Here is a 22995-nt window from a genome sequence, read left to right on the forward strand (position 1 = left end):
TATGAACACATGTTATCTTACATTGCAGTTTCATGGTTATAGAAGATATAAGATATCTTTCTTTATATCTATTAAGGTTTAAGAGGAGCAATCACAAGGACTTTATCAGAAAGTTGTGTGTGGGCTGGCAGCGGTTTTTGCTTTCAGGTTTTAGTGCAGGTAATCTTTAATTGAAATAATGCTTAGACCCACTGACTGCTCAATTGGAAAAGAGCAGATCCTAAAACAAAAACTATAAAACAAGTGTAGTGTGCTTTGCTTTTTTCTATATATATATATATATATATATATATATACTATAAAAAAGTGATCATTTTTTTTGTAATTAGGTTAAAGTAGTTACTTCATGTATTTAGCGGATATGGCAGGTAAAGCAGATGAGCAACTCTGAATTATTTGACTGGAAATGTTAATCATAGGCATGAACAGACATGTACCAGCTTCAAGCTTACATCAAAAGGTACTACGGTTGGGTTGTCGTGCATGAACTCTTTCTACGAAGCCCTGAACTGTTGTAAGGAACAAAGAACAGATATTGAGTGCCATGGTCTAGTGAGGAAAGACATATGATGAGATTCTAAAAGTGACAGCAGCAAGAGGTTACAGTAAAACAGATTATCTTCACCCTTCAATGACTAGACTAATGGCAGCTGTACATGTAAAAATCATTCAATAGAACAATTTTAATTAAAACAAATCTGATCACATCTTTCAGATGCTGGCTGCTATCCACTGATCCTTGTGTCTTGTAAAGATGTCAGTTCACCAGGGAGGAACTACAGCATGCAGCCCGCTGTGTCTACAAAGTGGCTGCTGCACAAAAAATTATAGATCAGATTTCCAATAATTCCAGTACTTTATTGTGGTTGACTCTGAGACAGCATTTGTCCTGCTTTGCTTTACATTTTTCTTGACTCAGAATGCATTTGCATTGCAAGCAAAGTAAGGTATTGCAGTGTTTTGCATTAAAAGTTGCGCAATTAAATAGTGCAGCATAAAATGCAAAAGCCCATTTTTGACAGCATTGTAGCAGGCGGCATTCTTAGAGTTCATCTTTTCTGCAATGTCTTCCTTTCATGGGGCAGCAAACAAACAAGACCTAAAAGACTACAAGCCTTATCCCTTCTATCAGAGAGGCTTCCTCCTGTCAGAAACACCCTCTAATGTAGTTGTGATTTTGTCAAGGGGCCCTGTCACTTAACATTCAAACTGTAATAGTGAATCTGCCCAGCTCTGTTTTGTGCTCTGTACTATTTGTGGGGAATTGAAATAGTTTTTAGGGTGCTGCCCAGAAGTATATTGTGAAGAAAGGCTTTCCAATATTATGAAGCATCTGTAGTCCATTATTTGAGCTGAAGGCCCTTGTCTTGGGAAGGAATCAGCTGTTACACCTCGATCACATCTGGCATCTCAGAATTTCCATTTTTCTCTTTTACACTCTCATGAGCCCTCTGCCAGCCATTTATCATTTACTGTCACAGCTGACAGCACAGCCCTGCTTTTATGGAGAAATGCATTATGATATTGCGATTTGCTCTTTTTCTCCATTTAATATGTATCGTTTGGCAATAGAGCATATTTTGTTTATGAATGTGATAAATAATGGTTTTGTTTTCATCATTCACGCAGAGATGAGAGCCACACTTATCCCATGCTGTTAGCTTCTTCTTTTTAGCCGCGCTCTCATCTCTGGTGCAGATTTTGTGCTTACGACCTCTGTCTGCTTTCTACACTTTACAGAGCCATTCCGCCATATCTTGCATTGGCGCGGCTTTTTTTATATCCTCTGTTTAATTTCACCTCTGGTATTTTATATGGCGCAGACGAAGCGTTTATTGGATAGCTGATGTCACTGTTAAGGTCATGTGCGAAATAAGAAACGTCTCGTATCTGAGCAGCATCCATAATTGTGCCATGTTCTGCAATATTTATTCTCCCAGTGTTACGCCAGGTCAGCCACTTATTCCATGGACTGTATGACATTGATTCTGACCGAGAAAAGTGGCTAATAAATCAGCAGCTGATCCGTGAGATCATTAATTGCTGTAAGCATGCGTTTTCCTTCACTTCTTGCCAGATTAGGATCAATTACAAAATAGTTTTTGTTCTGTGTGCCAATATGACTATGGTTTAATTTTAGAAGAAGCTATCTGACTGTCTCTATGTCTGCCTATGTTGCTAGAATCTATATGATACTATATTATGGTCCTTATCTATATGGTACTAGCTAAGAAGTGTCTCCAGTGCTGTAACCTAATTGGACTTTTTGTTAACTTTTATTCCTGAATTGCTATTATTCCTATCATTGTCAACATGATTATTATTGCCTTTGTTTACATGTGCCAGTATATTCCATCGTACAAGAGAAGGGCCAGTTTGAAGTGATGTTGGTGCTACTTGCAGGGTTTTGCAATCTATTAAATGGAAGATCAGCAGGCTTGAATTTTAAAATCTGAATCTTTTTATATAAATACAATTTTTAGATAGTGTAGGCAAGGTTTTTGTTTTTGTTGCCGTTTGTCCTATTGGAGGCAGGGATATTTCCTGTCACTACTTTTCCTACGAGCACCGTCGTATTTAAAGAAATCTCTCTGGGAGTTGCCTACTCCTAGGCCAGTGTCAACATCAAAGGAGTTTCTTTTTATTTCTTCTGTTAATTATGTACTTTCCTTCCATTTCTAACCAGTGGCTGTAGTCACGGGACAAATAGAGAGCTTGACTCTACTCAATGGGAACCTCATTTTATGTTAAAAGTAACCTATACTGTAGCAGATTCTTTCTAAGACCTGCGGTACAAAAAATAGACATTTGGTTCTGCATTTCATACTGCTGCATCAACTCATCTAATCTGAATCAATAAACTGCAACTAAAATTGTATTTTAGGTTATAGCCAAAGACGTTGGACTTTGCTTCTGTATGAAACTTCAATCATTTATTGTTTAGGTCTGTGTGGCGCAGTTTCTCTCCTATGCTTAAAGTTACCTTTACAAATAAAAAGCTGCGACTGGGCACATGTCCCCCCTTCAATAAAATAAACACGCCTGCCCATCACAATTTGTTATTTACGCTCACCTGTCCCCACTCCTTTGCAATAGCACCTGGTTTATCTGGTCATCATGATTGGTTAGGCTAGAATGGCGTAATTCCTGGTCATGCACATTGGGGAGTCATTCAGTTCCAGCAGCCCTTGGGGTATGTTTGCTAGCAGGTAAGTATGTTTTCATGCACATGGGACATCATCTGTTCCTTCAATAAAAGTCCTGCCTGCTCAGTTTTTAATTGTGGAATTATAGTTCCACTTTGTGTGTCTGTGTAAGCAAAGCTGTATTGCACTCAGGAGGAGGTGTTCAAAACTTTGCGACATGGCTTTGGATTTCAATTTATAGTGTTTTAGAAGAGGAACCTGCGAACAAAATAGGGATTATACTTGCATAGTGACCAGGTACACAAAATACAGGCATGGTAGAAAAATCCCAGGAAATATGTTGTTTTGAACAGCAGCTGAACATTACTAGATAGTGTGCCCAGAAAAGGCAAGAAGAAAGCAAATGACTATTCCCCAATATCTGTGCTCTCCTTGCAGCCAATCTTTCTCCATTACTGATTTACTATTCCTCATTGTGCACTGTGATTCTGAGTAGAGCCAGGTGTTTTTTATTTCTTTGTAAGAACCTCCAAGAACAATGAGCATCCCTAAGCTTAACCCAGTGTTACTTCAAATGTCCTAAGACTAGCAGTCAGGGGAAGCAGTGCCTTAAATCTCACACTGTGGATATACAGCAATATATAGGATATAGAGGCTGGATGCACAGGAGAGTCCTGGTTTCCTCACATACCCCAGAGTACATTGTTTATTTTTTTCTAGGTAAAATTAAACACAAAAGGTTTTCCTTTCTGGGTACTGCTTGGCATATTCACATTTCTAGATGTTTCTTTTAGCACTACAAATTTACTTTACTTTTGATATCTACTTAAATTGCAACAATATTGTCTGCAGTGTACTTGAAACTATTGCTATTTTATTATGATTCCGTAAGTTTGAATTACTGGCAGTGTTAGAATTCCATGTTGTAGAAAGCGTATTTAACTTGTAAATGGCTCACTCTGTGTTGATCACTGTGTCTTGTATTTTTCAGATTGGGAAGAGGAGCAGGTCAGCAGTCCGTGCATTCTCCGACTCATTTATCAAGGACGCTTTCTCCACGGCAATGTGACTTTAGGAGGTATTGGCACACATTTTTCATTGCAGTCTCATTAAAAGTTATGTTGGAGTCTTAAAGTAATAAAAAACAAATTGCTTGCACAGTGGTTGGTGCAGCACTATAAAAAATAAAATACACCTCAACTTGTGTTCTTCGATTTGTAAAGTTGTTGTCCAAGCAAAGAATTAAAGTTGGTTTGTTCATTTTTCAACTAAGTTTTTGTGTTTGCTGAGGGGGGTTAAAGTGTAATATCACTAATAGTGGGAAGAGCTTTATTACCACTCACTGTGTTAACACAAATGGCTGTGTGAAGAGCCCTCAACTCTATGCAGCTCTAAATTTAATACTTGTAGTTCTGCAATTGGAGTTGCTATATTGGAGTTGCTATAAGAGGCTTGTATCAAAACTAATAAATCTGTCTTGTCGTACTTATCCTTGCTTTAATACCTAATGTATTACTGATTCAGAGCGGTATGTTGGGATTGAAGTGTTGGAATCCCAACATGTTTTTTGTGGGTCAGAGACTCACAAAGGGTATGGAAAACCAAGCTTAGCACTCAAATCCAACATATACCACCCTGTTTATATCCTGACATGATTCATTCAAAGCAGGATGTTGGATTTTTGAATGAAGAAAAATAACATGACAGACCAATCTGCTCTGGAATTGTGCCTATAATATTTGTAAACACGTTCCTCTGCTGTATTTCTAGAATAGAAGGATAAGTCCCCCAACTGTTTTGCCACCATTCACATAATAAATGTTAATCCTGCTAACTTTCTGATCTGCTGGTCATGTAATCCGTAATCACAGCAAACAACTTTCTCCCATCCCTTGCTGCACACTTGTCTGTTTCTGAAGTCTCACAAGTCCTTAAAGACTATGATAGAAGTGAGACATATCAACAGAAAGGGTCAAAGTGTAAAGTGTATGTTTCTATGTAAAAAAAAAACATGTTTAGGAAAAAAAACCTGTTGATATTTCAAAAAAAAGGTGTGCTTCCACCTTTATTTTGACATAGCAACACTTCTTTAAGTTATGTGCCGTCAACTGTGCCTACGTCATTTCTAATGGAGACTAAGGAACACAGACACCTCTTCATCTACATAGCCCTATTTTGTGTGCAGGTAGAGAGCATAAAGTTACCAGCTCAAAGTTTCTTGCAGATACAGCAAGTATGGGCAAATAGGAGAAGGTTTACACATGAATTCACAGAGTCCTGTATGCAGCCTGGACCTACAATCCGGATCCTTTCTAGGCATAGCAAAACCAATGAGAAAATGAGTACAGGTTCTTGGTAACTACATATCTATAGTATTGACAATTGACTGACAAATTGTTTGTCGTGAAATGGTTAAGGTAAGCTTTGCCACAATAACAAAGGGAACAGAAGACAATAAAGCCATTAGCAATGTTTATAAAATGCATGCAGCAAGTGGTGCACTTTTTACTGTAGGTGTTACAAGATGAAATGACAGAAGGTATGCTGAAGAACAAACCCTCATCTGGTACTTCATTCAGCTGTAAATGGTATACAAGTATAGAGAAGTTGTATTATATAAATGAAGATGCTCTTATTGCAGGGACTGTTCAACACTTACATTTGCAAGGCAGTTCTGTCTCTCTGGTGATTACAGAAAAGTCAGATTATATGATAAACACAGCAAGCTGTAGGTGGGAAAGAAAACATGGGCTCTTGTAGTGCTCAGCAGCAGCCTGAATCAGTGTATGTAATAGATAAGAGTCTCTGATTACGATGGACAAAATCTCCACAGTATATGTACTAAAGAAGATTTTGTAATGTAAACTGGATACATTTTCTTTTCAAGTGTTAAAATATTTTTACAAACATCACTGTGACAAAGTTTTGTAATAATTTAGTATCCATTGTATGGATAGCCCTGTTGTAAAAGTCTGAGAACACTATCTAGATCTTCCTCCCCCCTTATTACAGCCCCGTGCTCTCCCAAGCTGTCAGATGGATAATGCTGCAAGATCACTGCATAAAATAATATGTAAAATATGTACAGGTATGGGGGGACTCACTGGGCTAGTTAAAGCGAGTATTACACCAAAATGTATGCTCCTGGTAATATTACTGAACTCAAGGCAGATTTTAAACACACAAACTATTGCACCTTATTAGTACACCCTTAAATCTTAATTGAACTTTCAGTGTAAAGTTCAACTCCAGACATCTAGAAAATTCCTACATCACTGTAGCTCTATATTCATTATTACATCCTTTTTTTTCATATGCAGGAAGTGTAAGTATTAAATTTGACTGGGTATTAGCCACTTGCAATCCACCACACAATGGACTGGGGAGTGAAAAGCAGCACAAGGAGGCCGCTATTTGTGCAGCAGTGCAAGGATCCTCCTGATAAGGGGGTAAAGCAGAACACCTGTGGGAAAAATTTAAAATTTACCCTTCCTAGTAGAGCTAAGTGTGATTGATATTTCTATGATATTAGCATAGTTGGATTGGATGTCACAGATCAGCAACAATGGGAAACGGGCATACAGTGACTAGGCACTTAATTAGTTACACATAGCTAGTATTGGGTTGGACCCCCTTTTCCCTACAAATAGTCATAACTTTTCATAAAGATTCACCCAAATACTAGGAACAGTCTTCAGCGATTGTGGTCTATATTGGCATGATACCATCCCCATTTGATGCAGATTTGTCAGCTGCACATGCGTGATGTGAATCTCCCACCACATCGCAAAGATGCTGTATTGCATTGAGATCTGGTGACTGTGGAGACCATTTGACTACAGTGAACTCGTAGTCATGTTCAACCAGTTTGAGATGATTTAAGTTTTGTGACATGGCGTGTTATCCTGTTGAAAATGGCCATCAGAAGATGTGTACAGTACGGTCATAAAGTGATGGTCAGCAATAATACTAAGATAGGCTGTAACATTAAAACACTGCTCAGTAGGTAATAAGGACACAAAATGGGACAAAAATATATCCCCCAGACTAAACTACCAGTCTGAACTGTTGATACAATACAAGATAGATTCTTGCTTTCATACTGTTGATGTAATATTCTGACCCTACTATCGAAATGTTACAGCAGAAACTGGGACTTGTCTGACCAGGCAACATTTTTGCAAGCTTCTGGTATCCAATTAAGTGAGCCCCTGTGAATTGTACCTTGGTTGCCTATTGTAGGCTGATAGAAGTGGCAGCCAGTGTGGTCTCCTGCTTCTGCATGCCTCCTAATGGGTTGTTTAAGCTACTGTTGCCTTTCTATCAGCTTGAACTAGCCTGGCCATTCTCCTCTGAACCAAAACGCCTTGTTGATACCAGTGGTCAGAAAAATGCAACTGACTGGATGTTTCTCCTTTTTTAGACCATCTGAGCATGCAAATCCCAGCGGATCACTAGTCCTTCTGACACCAACAGCCATGTCACGTACAAAACCACCTAAATCACATTTCCACCCCATTTTTGAAGCTTGGATTGTATTTTAGCGAGAGGTCTTCACAATGGTCCTGATATTATAAAGCTCTCCAAGGCTGGAGTGGAGAGGATACATTTTCATCAGTGAAGCTGGGTGATCCAGCAAACCTGCAATGGATTCCTTCAAAGCCATTTGCTAGCAAATGTTTTGGATCCTGGGTCAGATCCGTTCCAGGTTTGCTGTATCACCCAGCTTCACTGATGACAGTGTATCCTCTCCAGCCTTGGAAAGCATTAATAAATCGGGCCTATTTTCTACATGCCTAAATGCATCAAGTTGCTGCCCTTTGATTAGCTTTAAAGCTTTTGTTAACAACTGTGATTGGCTAATTAGATATTTGCATTGAAGCAGTGTACCTCATAAAGTGTAATTAAGTGTATATCTTTCTTTTCTTATATGTACAGTAATGTTCAAAGTAAAGTATACTTTTTTATTTTAAAGTTTTTCATATGAGGCAATACTAAATAATCATTTGTTTCTAAGCAGGTCTTTAAATCAGGTGAATGGATGGTTAAGAGCATGTTAATGACCGTTCAGTTAGAAAAAGACTGAACAAGTATGGCTTGTTTAGAAGGGTTACCAGGGGAAAGCCAAACAAACACAGCATATCCGCACAAACACTTCTTACCAACTGCCAAGCAAGTCGGCGGAAGGGTGTGATGATTTGGGATTGTTGTCCGGCCACAGGACCTGAGTACCTTGCTGTCATTGGGCCTGATTTATTAAAGCTCTCCAAGGCTGAATAGGATACACTTTCATCAGTGAAGCTGGGTGATTCAGAAAACCTGGAATAGGTCTGTTCCAGGATTGAAAACATATGCTTACAAACAGCAAATGACTTCCCATCCATTCCAGAGTTGTTCGATCACCCAGTTTCACTGATGAAAGTGTATCCTCTCCAGCTTTGGAGAGCTTTACCCCCCCCCCCCAGTGGTAGCCCTGAGTCACACTTGGGGTAGCTAAAACAATAAAAAACAATGATAAATACTATGTTGCCTGGTCTGCTGGCGTCCTTCTTCGTAATCCCCATCCTCTCGCATCCTCCGGCCGGTGTCCTCTGCGTCTGAGTCACCCGGAAGTTCCCGGTAATGTCGTTACGTACGGCTGTTGCATTTGGGGCGCTGCAGGAATTTTAAATTATTTTGTATTGCATTCAATACAAATTAACTGTACTGAATGCAATATAGTAGATTTATGTCTAAAAGCAGTGCATTGTCTTTCATGAAAATTATTTTACAGTATATTATATTAGTATGAGTATAATAAAGTTTGAAACACAAAATCATGTCAAAATAATAAATTCAATAAATTAAAAAAAATAATTTAATTTATTGTTTTGACATGATTTTGTGGTTCAAACTTTATTATACTCATACTAATATATTATACTGTAAAATAAATTTTCATGAAAAACAATGTACCACTTTTAGACATATAAAACCGGACAGAAATGAACCGCCCAGGAGGTTATAAATCAGGCCAATTGAGTCAACCATAAATTTCTCTGTATACCAAAAGTATTCTAGAGCCAAGTGTTAGGCCATCTGTATGACAGCTAAAACTTGGCCACAATTGGACAATAAAGCACTGACAGGACAATGAGGCACGTCTGTAAATCTACAACTAAATGGCTAAAAATGAATCAAAGTGTTGCAACTGCCCAGTCAGTATTTCCACTCAATTGAAATGCTGTGAACCTTAAGAGAGCTATGCATAAATGAAACCTGCAAATCTCAATGTACTGAAGCAAAGTTGTGAAGAAGAGTGGCCACATTTTTTCCACAGCAATGTGAGAGGCAGATAAAATATCTCCTTGTGTTTAGGCACATATGTATATTCACTGTTGACTTTTTTGTTGCCAATATAAAATGTAGTTAAGTCTGTTTTAGGAAAGTAGTGATCCAAGTATAGGATCTTAGGCATGCTTGTTTTAACAAAGTCTCCCCCAAACTACCAGGGTTCCAGGTCATTTTATATTGGTCAGGGGGTACAGAATTTGTATAGAGAAGGTCCATTGGATTACAAGAAGGGAAGTGAGTCAGATTGCCATTAAAGTAAAGGTCGTCTGAGTGGATTGAGGGACTGTTTGTATTTTTACCCCTTATAAAAGATTTGAAACTTTGGTTTAGAAGCCAATCTGTAGGACAAAAAAAGGGAAAATATTGGCTTTATAGAAGTCTAAAGAAGCAATGTCCCTTGTCTGGTGTTTCCTCCATTCTGTTTGGATTGTACCAGAGAAATCCGCTCCAAGACTTTTCTGGTTTGAGTCTGGTCATTGAATTATGAAGCCCACATGATCTGGGTAGTTATAAAGACAAAACAATGAATCAATTTTATTTGCCAATATTCCAGACATTATTGGGATGGATTAACTGCAGCTTGATTTGTTGAAGGGGTTACTGCTGGGGTAGATCTGCATATTTTTTGTGTTTATTGACTCTTTATAGGACCATTAGATTGTGAACTCCTCTGAAGGACGGTTTAGAAATGACTATGGACATGATAATGTTCTGCACAATATGTGCGCAATATAGAAATACAAGATAGTAATCATAACATTAGTTACTCTTCAACATACAGAAACAGAATTCAATGTATATCCTGTCAATGTTTGCAGAAACGTTGCAGTCTTGGAGAATTCCCTTATAATGAGTTAGAGTTTTGGGTAAAGATATCATTGTATATGTGTAGCCTGGGCAAGGTGTAGTATGTTCTCTGGGGTAGGTTTACAAGCTAGTAGATTCTCTGGTATTTTTAGGTTTGATAGCAAATTAGAAATCCAAATGAAATCATTAAATTGGTTTGGTGCCTTTTAGGTAGCCCAACTGAGCAAAAAGAAACTTGGTTCCATTTATTTTTGCCTGTCTAAATCATGACCTACCTGGGGATTGGGCTTTTCACTTTGGTCATTTGATATGATATTTTTTTTCATTAAGGTATCATGCAACCTTTTTTATTGGGATTATTTGCTGATTAATTGGTGTTGAAGCACTGGAGTCAGTGCACTTCTTTTATGTTCCATATTCATGGTTTCACATTCTTTGTTGCAGTCTTTTCTTGTATACAATGTTACCATTGCTGCAGTAGAAGAAATAAATGAGCGAAAGTTAGCTTTGATTTGTATTGGAAGCCAATGACAATTTCCTTGACAAAATTGCAAGACTTTCATCGCTGTTATTTATTTATTTTGTACCTAAATTATCTTGATAGCAACCCATTTCTAAAACCAATATATTTTGCGCTATGCTATAGGAAGTATACAGAGCAGTGAATGTTCATATTATAAATCAATAGCTTGCCATAGAACATACTGAAAAAAGACTGAAGCATTTTTATTTTACCAGTGACACTCATTTCCTGTACGCTTGTGCCATCTTGTGGACATTACACCAACAGCAAATCATTCACTAACAGCTTAAAAATAAGCAAATTTTAGTGTATTTTAACTTAAACTCAATGTCAGGCAAAAATATATGTGTAAGTTGGATTGTAATTCAGCCAGTCTTGGCCAGGTTGGTGATTTGTCCACTACAGTAAAGCAATAGACCTTGAAGACATTATTGTACTGATTAGGTTCTCATTTTCTCTGATTTTCAAAAAACTGAAAGCTGTATGCTAAACAACTAAGGTAAACTTAAATCAATACATATCCTTTTATCTATATTTTATTGTATTTTTTCTAATTCTTTGCTATTTTATTTCATGCAGCATTAAAACTTCCACTGGGCAAGACAACAGTGATGCATTTGGTTGCCAGAGAGACATTGCCAGAGCCAAACTCTCAAGGTACGGTATTTTTTAATTAAACTGTGTTTTTTTTTTTAATATTGCTTTATTTGTGATTAACTTAAGAACAAACTGTCCAACATTATTGATTTTGTCAGGTTTAGTTTATTTACACAATAATACAAAGCATCTATCACCTCCAGGAGGAACCAAGGTCCCCTTGAATTGCAGTCTATGCAATGGTACAAATCTTCCTAAAGAAAATATTAAAGTATGCAAATAATAGAGGGGAACCTGTGCACCACCCCACCAGTACAGTACTACTACAGTATTTATTAAAATATTTGTATGACAATAGAACCCACAAATACTATTGAGGGAACCCTCATTCAACTCACATTTAATTACAATAATGCCATACAAGAAAAAAAATATACATTTGTTGTCAACCAAAACTTCCAAACCCTTTAAGCATCATAAATGTGCATATAACAAATCAGAATAACCCTGGAGTTCCCTGTAATGCACAATATTACCTAGATTTCTGGTCCCTAGCTCTAATATACCTCCTTTTCCTTCATTTGCCTTACCTATGCTCTCCGGGGCTGTCAGTCACAGTCATTTGCCAATAGGGAGTTATGTGGGGGCTAGTCAGAGCCTGCAGCCTTGACACTGATCAGTTTCATGCTTTTCAAAGCAACCTGCGTTTTAGGGGTCCCAGGTGACCCTAAAGGGGATAAAAGGCAGTGTTAATGGCACTTTACAAATCGTTTTGTTTCATAAATTGGCTTTGTGATGGTAACAGTAAGATACCAAATTAGTTTACCAAACCGAAATCCTAGGCATTCACTTGTATTTCCTTGTATAACAGGGCTGACCCATTTTAATTTAGAATAAAAACTTCTGCCCAATTTGAAAATTTATTATGACACCCCCTACTTTCCCAGGAGTTTACCTTTCATCCCGTAGGTAAATATTCCACGCGACTCCATTATATAAAATCCTTCTAGCTGTTTGAAACATTATTTTGTGCAGTGTGTAATCCTGAACCTGCAAATGTACAATGGAGGAACTTCTAACCACACATATCTGCCCAGGAGCTGCATTTTAGGGCACCAAATAAATACTTATTCATGGCTGAGCTGCAGTAAATGATATTGGGAGTGTTGCTCATAGCAACCAATCAGAACCCAAATGCTGCATTTTTTTGCACTTGTACTACTTAACTAAATCTGCTTTTCAAGTTACTGTAGTCTAGGACCATCTCCTTGAGGCACATTGTAAAAGTTTTAACTGTTGTGTTTCTGTTCTTTTAAGTTATCACTGTAGGATTACAGCCCTCAGCTAGTTTTGGGAACAAAGGCCATGTGTTTGATGTAAAGCCAGTGGGTTTGGTAATGAGATGGGTAGAGGACACTCCAGTAATAAAACAATGACTTCACTATGATAACAGGACACTGGGCTATTGTTGCTGTATCTTCTATCACATGACTGCTGCTGGCATCACCCTGGAGAGACACAGATCCCAGAGTGTGAACCTGAGAGGGAAATCTCAGCCTACACTACAATATTGTGTGTATCAGCAGCAGCACAAAGCCTGCTATAGTAACTTAGATACACACAGAGTAATATAAATGTTAATGGCCTGTCACTTTCATGTGTCAACGTGCCAGGCCTTTTATCAGAGGTGTTGTGACAGCCCATTGGCAAAGTGTAGCAGTTGGTGTTCTACTTTCAGGAACGGGAAAGACCGGTTTGTATATATTCTGCAGTAAGGTTTTATTCTACTTTTCTGTAGAGAAGGCTACTCATGGATGAGCAAATCTCTTCATGAGAATCATGACATTCTGTCTTACTCTGTCAAGTTATTTCTCTCCAGTTTAGGCAGTGTGAAGCTTCTGTAAAAGTGTGATCAAGGCATGTGCACGCCCATTATCACTGTGCTAGTAGCCCTGACACTGTCTGATTAGTGCTATCAGTTCTTGGAATCCGTGACAGTGTTTGCAAACAGCCCTGTCTTTTTAGGCGGTTGTGACAGTGAGAAATTGCCTAATTTCGCTCAAAAACACTAAACCTTGTAAACAACCATTACTATATTAGTTTAAAGAGAGATGTAGCGAGATGGTGTGAGAGCAGTTACTAGGCATGATAATTGGTGCTAGCCTGTGTGACCGCAGTCTAATAGCTGAAAATTACATTGTTCTGTGTGGGCTCAGCAACCTTAATTTCCCAAAAAGATGAACAGAAATCTGCTGCTTCAGCCAATGGCTGCCAATGCACAGATATGTCTATGTACATGAGACATGTCTAACCAAAGCTATTTTACTGTACTATGCTAGAATCTCACATTTGGGAATGCAAGGGTCCTAAAATCACAGAAACAAATCTCACCATTGGCATCTTCTGACCACAAACCTGTATGGTGCAGAGAGTAAGGCAAATGTAATATCGAGATAGTGATCTGCTTATGTTAAGCTGGAAATGCTAAAACAGTGTCAAGGCAGACATAATCATTACAGAAACTTAGTGAGCGGGGCAGCTGATACACATGCCAGGATGGAACAGAAACTTCAGAAGACACAAGTTACCTGCTAAATGGCTCGGAATGTCCCTAAACATTATGCAAGCTAATAATGGGCATTAACCACAAGAGCCCGATTTTAGTTTATTGAAATTAAATCAATGCAGAATGATTGATTGCTGTCTTACCAATGTTTGCACATCATCACTATTTACTCCATTTGTAGCTGTAATACTCCTGTCTTCCATAACAGCGGATTGCTATCCATGCAAAATACATCTCGTGTTTCATTATCTGAGGTCGCTTTGGTTATATCTAATATTTAATATTCATATTTATGTAAAATTCTGAAGAGATAAGTAATCTAACATTTCATCAACATTAAAATATCGACATGATTCCTGAGAGAATGGCTCATTTACATGCTGAACTTTAACTAGGCATTTTACTGAAAGGGCAACCCCTTGACTGGCGAAAGGCTGCTCACAGCAGTGATGGCACACATATTATCTGCCATTCATAGAGAATTGTAGAATGCATGTCTCTCTGTATGTTAAAGGCCTAATCTCCTTATTAAATTCTTGGGTTTTGTTTGAAGGGGATAAGTGGACCTTATCCTATGATAAGTAGACCTAGCTAATGTATACTGCTTCAGAGCATCTGTGTTTAAGCAGTGCAGGTCTGTGTGTAGGAGATCGGGATAGGTGAGGTTAATAGAAGATAATAGGTCTGCTTTCATGTTTTTAATCATATTTTCTTTTGTTGTGCTTTGCCCATTGTAGTATTGCAATGCTGGGTGTGCTTCTAGATTCCTGGGTGAGGTTTTTACATTTACTAGTCTGGTTAAAAACCACACACATGGCAATGGAAACCTAAGACTTCCCATGACCTGAGTTTAATGCCACTGTGATCCTACTTCATTCACTGGAATCTTTTATGAGGGCTCCCTTATTCAAGGTGTCTAAGGGAAGATTCTCTGCTGGCTCATAATATCCAGGCAGATCCAAACCTGCACTGAATCCATTGCAGCTGGACAATGAAAACCTAAGGTTAGGTCCATAAATATTTGGACAGAGACAACTTTTTTCTAATTTTGGTTCTGTACATTACCACAATTAATTTAAATGAAACAACTCAGATGCAGTTGAACTGCAGACTTTCAGCTTTAATTCAGTGGGTGGAACAAAAAGATTGCATACAAATGTGAGGAACTAAATCCTTTTTTTAACACAATCACTTCATTTCAGGGACTCAAAAGTAATTGGACAAATTAAAAAGCTGAAAATAAAATGTTCGTTTCTAATACTTGGTTGAAAACCCTTTGTTGGCAATGACAGCCTGTAGTCTTGAACTCATGGACATCACCAGATGCTGGGTTTCCTCCTTTTTAATGCTCTGCCAGGCCTTTACTGCAGCGGCTTTCAGTTGCTGTTTGTTTGTGGGTCTTTCTGTCCGAAGTTTAGTCTTCAACAAGTGAAATGCATGCTCAATTGGGTTCAGATCAGGTGACTGACTTGGCCGTTCAAGAATATTCTACTTCTTGGCTTTAATAAACTCCTGGGTTGCTTTGGCTGTATGTTTTGGGTCATTGTCCATCTGTATTATGAAATTCCTCCCAATCAATGTGACTGCAGCTGGATTTGAGCAGACAGTATGTCTCTGAACACCTCAGAATTCATTTGGCTGCTTTTGTCCTGTGTCACATCATGGATAAACACTAGAGTCCCCGTGCCATGGCAGCCATGCACGCCCAAGCCATCACACTGCCTCCGCCATGTTTTACAGATGATGTGGTATGCTTTGGATCATGAGCTGTTCCATGCCTTCTCTATACTTTTTTCTTGCCATCATTCTGGTAAAGGTTGATCTTGGTTTCATCTGTCCAAAGAATGTTTTTCCAGAACTTTGCTGGATTGTTTGGATGTTTTTTTTAGCAAAGCCAATCTAGCCTTTCTATTCTTGAGGCTTATGAGTGGCTTGCATGAGTGGCAGTGCATTCTCTGTATTTACTTTCATCTTTTATCTGCCTAATTGATAATGACATAACGAAGGAATTGCCAACACCAGCCCATGAATTAGCCTTTGAGTCAATTGTCCAATTACTTCTGAGCCCCTGAAATTAAGTGATTGTGTTTTTATGCAATCTTTTTGTTCAACCCACTGAATTAAAGCTGAAAGTCTGCAGTTCAATTGCATCTGAGTCGTTTCATTTAAAATTAATTGTGGTAATGTACAGAACCAAAATTAGAAAAAAGTTGTCTCTGTACAAATATTTATGGACCTAACTGTATGTCTGATGGGATGCTACAAATGTTACCAATAACATACTTGTGAACATCGCTGATCAATGTTTAATTTTTTAAAGAACCTGAATTTGAGCAGTGTAAAATATTCAAACCCAATATCCGTTTTCCAATGTTTTTGATCTATTCACTAACACACTGCAAAATATTGATCACTATAGTTAATATGGAGATTATACATAGATCTGGACCATTGCAGTAAGTGCTTCCTCTCATCTATACAGAACGCTAAACGAATGAATAATACCATCATATGTGGTGCACATAAAATGTCCACTTTAGGAACCTCTTGATTGACAGCGTCTGTCAGTGTTAAACCGACATTTTTTTTTTAGGCCGGGTGGGAAGAAATTGTAGGGTGGCAGCCCCTGTATTGTGACCCAAGTCTTGCTGGTTGGTCCGCCTGGCTAAAAGGGTCTGTTCTTGTGTGTGTGATAGATATATAGATATATATATATATATATATATATATATATTTGAATGTGTATATATATATATGAATTGATATATATTATGAATTACAAAAAAACACTTCTTCGCTCCTGTTATTCAGGCATAATTTCAATTGTAAGCTGAAGTATTGTAATGACACACAATCACCGTATAGAGGCCAGCAGGCTGGAAGCACATGTGCAACATAACGTTGTGATGAGTATGAATCATTACATGGATTGTATCCATTATTATTTTGTGTTGTCTACATTTTAAAGTAAAGTGGAAAGATATGGTAGATAGGTATATTTGGGCTCTGCTTTGGGTAATCGAATCTTGGAGGGATTTAAATAAGCTTTACCATGACATACCCAAGAATTTTCACAATAGATCCCATCCTACTATTCATCTACATGACTTTATTAATTGTTCTGACTTCACTTTCCTTTTATTGCAGGACAAAGAAACCGCGAGAAGACCGGAGAGAGCAATTGCTGTGTAATTCTGTAAATGATGATGTGTCTGCGACGTGTGATGTAATATAGTCTTTGTCTTTCATGCTGCTGGAATAGAGGAGACCCATTGCTTCAGAGAACCTTAGAACAACACCCTGTCATCCTGTCTAAAGGACTGATTACATGAACTCTCATTAAACTCTATCGGAAGAGACTAAGGACATTCTCATACCTGATTTTTGATTTCTTTTTTTTTTTTTATACCCCCCTCCACCCACAAAATAACTTAAGTATGTCTGTTATCTCCATATTTTAATCAACTCAATCTCCAGGGGAAAAAGTCAGTCTGTTCTCTTCTACAACAATGATCATAACCTTGCTGCAGCATAACAATACACACCAGAAAAAAATGATTTCAGGCTGCCCGTACATAGATTGCACTTGAGCCAGTCTTTAGAAGCATCTGATAACTGTAGCCATATTAATACAACAACCTACAGGACAAGTAACACTGGAAATCAAGGCTGTCAAATCAGACTGAAATCAAAGTATTAGCAGGAAGACTTCTATCTACCATATTTATTGCCCTTAGCGGCACACGGTAGTATCAGGAGAACGATATAACGGTTTCTTTTCAAGGAACAAAGTTTAAATGTGCCTGTAAACTGAAAGCACTCTACAGAGGGCGCCAGAGTAACGTTTAATGTACTATCCTGTGCACTCCCTCTTGAGCATTGGTCGCATGCACACTTGTACCATGCCTACAAGAGAAGTGCTTTTCCTAGCCTTAATATGGGAGGGTCAAGTATCCTGTAGTCCATAAGCCTTTATTAATGTGCAGAGATATTAGCAGATGTCATTTATTAATCAACTTTGTGTTTTAATATCCAACAGTGATGTTTTTAGTGACAAAAAAAATGACTCATCCGTAATCTTGTGTCCAATTTATGCTAAAATATTAAGACGACAGTTCGCTACCATAGTAACAAGACTTTATTTTGTTTTTTGTTTTTTTATTTTAAGTAACCGGCATTCGTACTAGTGCTTGCAAGGATATTAAAATTTTCCGACAGAACGAGAAACATCATTTATCCATTTCATTCACATAATTTAAAGATATACTATATTGAATTTGCACAGCACTAAAGCATGGAGCTACGTTTCATTTTAAACTGTAAAAAAAAAACAAATAAATATATAAACGTTTTTATATTGTTTCAACTAGGGAGAAAAGTCTTCCTGGTAGAAATTACAAATATGTGTAGAATATATTTAATTAAAAAAAATATAAAATGCATTATTATAGAATCTAACAATAGATCGGCATAGTGTAATAGATCAATATACCTATAAACGCTTTTGCCTATGGAACATGTAAAGTCACAGGTTGACCTAGCGTTCTGTATACAGTACTGGATGAAAAAAGTTACCAATGTTCCATGTATTGTTTTTTCTTTTTCCGACAGTCTGCATCATTTTATGGTAATATGATTTTTTTTTTGGTTTGGTCATTACAATAGCTTGGACAAAATGCTTTATATGCATTCAATCGTATTGTTCATACTGATCTGACTTTAAATTTGTAAAGAGCAGTTTAAAAGAAAAAGAAAAGCTAAAGATAACAATTTGTAAATAGCACTAAGGAAAATTTCTTTCTTCAAACTGTACTGATATAGATTCTTCTGTAACTAAATAAAATAATATTGTAGTGCATTTTTGTTGATTGTCTGGTGGTTCTAATCGGGACTGTATTTGCTTTGATTATTTTTTTATATATATAAAACTGGAAAAAAAATCATTTAAAAATTTAAATCAATGCAATTTTTTTTTTCCTTTTTGTTTCTGCAAATTAATCCCGCTGATTACTTTTGTAATCGCATTGATAGTGAATTGTAATGAGATTTTTCCTGTATAGCTACAGTATATAATAAAATAAATTGTCACAATCTTGTGTGGTTTAACAAACCCCTTTTTTTAACATGAGTTTGGAATGTGTGAAAAGGAGTTTATGCAAAATGGATGTGAGCTGTCATTTCTCAGGCTTTCCCCTAAAGCTGGTGCATAAAGGAGAATACAAATACAGGGATGACTATTGATGCCAGTTTTTTCAAGATTCTGCAGCTGCCTTCCTGATCCTGGAAGTTTTGTAATCACCAATCTGTAACAAGTATGTAGCCAGTGAAGTCTCCTGCTGTCCCCGATACTGTAAGGTTAATGTCTAACTTGGTAAAAATTCATGATCTGGATAACAGCCCCCAACACATACTGAGCTCGATCTACTTGTTATTGGCCAGAGTGTCTGATGTTCACCGTTATAACCATGGAAGTGTTTGGAGCTGAGGTTGCCTTGGTCCATATTACCCAGGTTGGATCTGTTACATTCTTCCAAACAATTACCAACAGCAACCTCTTTATTAGCTCCTCTATACACGTTAACTTTGGGAGAACCAAAAACAACTGATTTCACCAGCTTCTCTCATCACATGAGGGCACTCCAGCAATGACAAAGGAGAACAAACAGTTTTATGGCAAAAGTTCACCCGTACCAACAAGTTTTTTGTCACTTGAAGACAAGGATAACTCATGAGTGTGAATAGGTATTCATCCCCAACGTCAATACTTTGTACAGCCATCTTTTGCTGCAAGTTTCATGATGTATCTTTATATTAGTTTAGCACATTAACCACTGAAATTATTGCCCAATCCTCACAGCAAACTGCCCCAAGTTTTTCAATTTATATGCATGGGTTTGGAGTACAGCAATCATGCCACAGATTTTCAAAGTAATTTAGGTCTGGGCCTTGTAATTCCAGTTCTGGCCGTTCCAAGATATTTAAATGTTTCCCTTTAAACCATTCCTGTGTTAGCAGTATGTTTGGTGTCATTGTACTGAAGGAAAGTGAAAGTTCAACCCAGTGGCCAATCCTCTGGCAGACTGCAAAAAAGTTTTCTTCAAAAATCCTCCAGTGTCATGTATCTGTCCTTCAGTTCTGACCACTTTACCTATTCTTGTTGATCTAAAGCATTGACACACCATGACACTGCTACCACTATGCTTGACTGTGGGACTAATGTTCTCATGGTAATGGAAAATCCGGGGTTTGTACCGTACATGATATTTCCCCATGATGGCCAATTATTGTAGTTTCATCTGGCCAGAGATTCCTCCATGGGTTTAGTGAGTCTGCTTCATGTTGTTAGGCAACTTCAAACTTGTGTTATTTTTTCTTCCTTAACCTCCCCGGTGATATGAATGAGTATTTTTAAATGTAAAAGCAGTCTATTTAAAAATCCTCAATATTTCAAATTTCCAGCCCCATGGTCCCACCCTCCAGCCTAAGACTCGCTAGCAGATGCCCAGCCAGCATCTGCTTCCCCTGGCCAACGCTCACACTCCTGGGACGCAGATGCCAGGGACACTACTGGAGGACGCCGCTGGAACGTGGGAACCAAGTAGGACTTTAAAACTCCCTGGCAATTCCACCCTGAGTGTGGCTTGGTGTGAAATATTGTGTGGTGTGATGTGGCTTGGTGTCAAATATAATATGTGAATGATGAAATATTCCAAGTTTGGGATTTTAATTACAACCCAAGTCTATTTTTCTTACTTCCCCTTTATCTTTGACTTCTTTGCATTGCTCCTTGGTCTTCATGTTGCATGCTCAGTGGTGTTGCAGAGTCAGGAGTCTATAACAACAGGTCTATGTATACAGGCCTCATGTGACACATTGATTGCACACAAGTAGACCCTAATTATGTGACTTCTCAAGCTAATTGTAAGGACCAGATTCTACTTAGTGGTTTCCCCAGCAAAGGAGATGTGTACATGTGTACTTTTCCATTTTTACTTGTTTATATAAGCCCATCGCATAAAATCCCCATGATAAAACATTTCAATTCCAAGTTGTAGCAAAACAGGAGATCAATACCTTTTCAAAGCAATGTAGTTGCCAGTTAAAGGAAATCCAGTAACAAAATTCGATGTTTCTTACCTTGCAAATTTAGACCTGCTTTTCAAGTGGCTGTATAACACAGTATTGGGTGTTTTTTTTTTGCCTTAACTATTACTTTTTTAAGCATAATATTATGAGTGACCTATTTTGGATCAAGAAAAAAAAATGTATGTTTAATGCTTCTTATTGTGGAGTTAAATTATTGCCCTCTATGACAGATTTTCTGATACATGCTGTACTATGGTGAAGACACATGAAGGACTTTTTGTAAATTTTTACATTTATTTTGGTAGGTTTAACTTTAGTTTAAAATGCAGAATAGATGTAGCATTTTAAAAACACATATTTTGCATTTAATTCATTCCCTATGGATGTGCTTGAAAGCTTTGTTTTAATTTCAGTGTGGCCTTCTCAAAAGGAAGTAGCTGAGTGCATTTATGAAAGATCAACAGGTAAAACTCTGTAAAGATTTTGTAAAAGAATAAAATGCAGGAAATGTGAACATAATGTAGAGCAGTGTTTCCCAACCTTTCCTAAATCGTGGCATATATTTTACATTAGAAAAATCCCACGGAACACCACTAAACAAAAATGTCACAGATTAATTAGCTACCTGCTGCCATCTAGTGAATTTTTCTTAAAGCAATCTATAGATCTATAGTAGTTGCTGAACTACGGAGCTGATTCCCCTTTTTTTTTTCAGATCTTACAGTGAGGAATCCCTTCCTTATTCGGAGCTTAAACTTCTTTTCCTCCAGATGCAAAGAGTGCCCTCTTGTTCTTTGTAATGATCTCAAAGTGAATAAGTGGGAAGAGAGTTCTCCATATGGACTATTTATTTATACAGGGTGATCATATCCCCTTTATACGTCTCTTCTCAAGGGAGAATAGATTCAGTTCATCTAATCTCTCCTCATAGCTGAGCTCCTCTATTCCTTTTATTAATTTAGTTGCCTTTCTCTGCACTCTTTCCACCCTTTTAGTGAACACAACACAGTTGTGTTCAGAATAATAGCAGTCTGACATCACTGACCTGATAGCTGTTTTTGGTGGAAAATATATACATTTACTAGTAAGTGTAGGTAGAGTAGTAGAAAACCAACAGTCATGATATTCTTGCTGCTAATTCTGTGTAATTGAATCATGAATTAAAAATTCTTAATATTAGCAGTGTGGAGTTCATTTAGTGAGGTCATTCATTCTGTGAAAAAACAGGTGTCAGTTGTGCATTCTCTCTGAAAATCTGAGTAAAAGTGGTTGTTCAATTTGAATGGATAGAAGAATAGCCAAAATGGCAAAGACTCCGCCAATGATCAGCTCCAGGGAGATCAAAGAAGGTTTAAAGTTACTTGTGAGTGCTGTTACAACTGGAAAATGTCTATGTGAAGCCAAGCTATCGGCAAGAAGCCCCCAAAAACTCCCAGTGGTGAAAAAAAGACATATTGAAGAGGTTACAGCTTGCCCAGGAACACCTGCCATAAAAAAAATGGAGCAAATTTTTTTTTAGGCCTGGGGACAGCAAACAGTTTGTCACACAACCCCAAAACACTAAATTCCAGCTACAGTACATTGGGAAGACTGAAGCATGGTGGTGCACGCATCATGATATGGGAATGTTTTTGATACTATGGTGTTGGGCTTATTTATCACATGTCAGGGATCATGGATCAGTTTGAATACATCAAAATACTTGAAGAGGTCATGTTGCCTTATACGAAAGAAGAAATGCCCTTGAAATGGGTGTTTCAACAAGACAACGACCCCCAAACACACCATTAAACAAGAAATGTCTTGGTTCCAGACCAACAAGGATAATGTCATGGAGTGGCCAGCCCAATCCCCGAACCTAAATAGAAAAGTTGTGGGCTGGCATCAAAAATGCTGTTTCTGGGGCAAAATCAAGAAATGAAGAATCATGGAATATA

General features: G+C 37.7%; 1 protein-coding gene across 1 annotated transcript; it reads left to right on the plus strand.

Annotated features, from left to right (window-relative positions):
* Positions 1 to 361: 361 nt before the first annotated feature.
* Positions 362 to 19063, plus strand: UBL3 (ubiquitin like 3). The gene is made up of 5 exons (XM_072424775.1): positions 362 to 368; positions 1941 to 2045; positions 4138 to 4224; positions 11389 to 11466; positions 17120 to 19063. Exons 1-5 carry the CDS (start codon positions 362 to 364, stop codon positions 17170 to 17172), a joined length of 330 nt encoding a protein of 109 aa, XP_072280876.1. The 3' UTR covers positions 17173 to 19063.
* The last annotated feature ends 3932 nt before the right edge of the window (positions 19064 to 22995 follow it).

Source organism: Pyxicephalus adspersus, chromosome 1, assembly GCF_032062135.1.
Source record: "Pyxicephalus adspersus chromosome 1, UCB_Pads_2.0, whole genome shotgun sequence".
Lineage (NCBI taxonomy): Eukaryota > Metazoa > Chordata > Amphibia > Anura > Pyxicephalidae > Pyxicephalus > Pyxicephalus adspersus.

Bases quoted from the DNA above. Each gene is read 5' to 3' on its own strand.
- UBL3 (XM_072424775.1), top strand. The intron at 2,046-4,137 runs GTAAGCATGCGT...TGTATTTTTCAG, and splicing joins CCGTGAGATCATTAATTGCT to ATTGGGAAGAGGAGCAGGTC. The intron at 4,225-11,388 runs GTATTGGCACAC...TATTTCATGCAG, and splicing joins CGGCAATGTGACTTTAGGAG to CATTAAAACTTCCACTGGGC.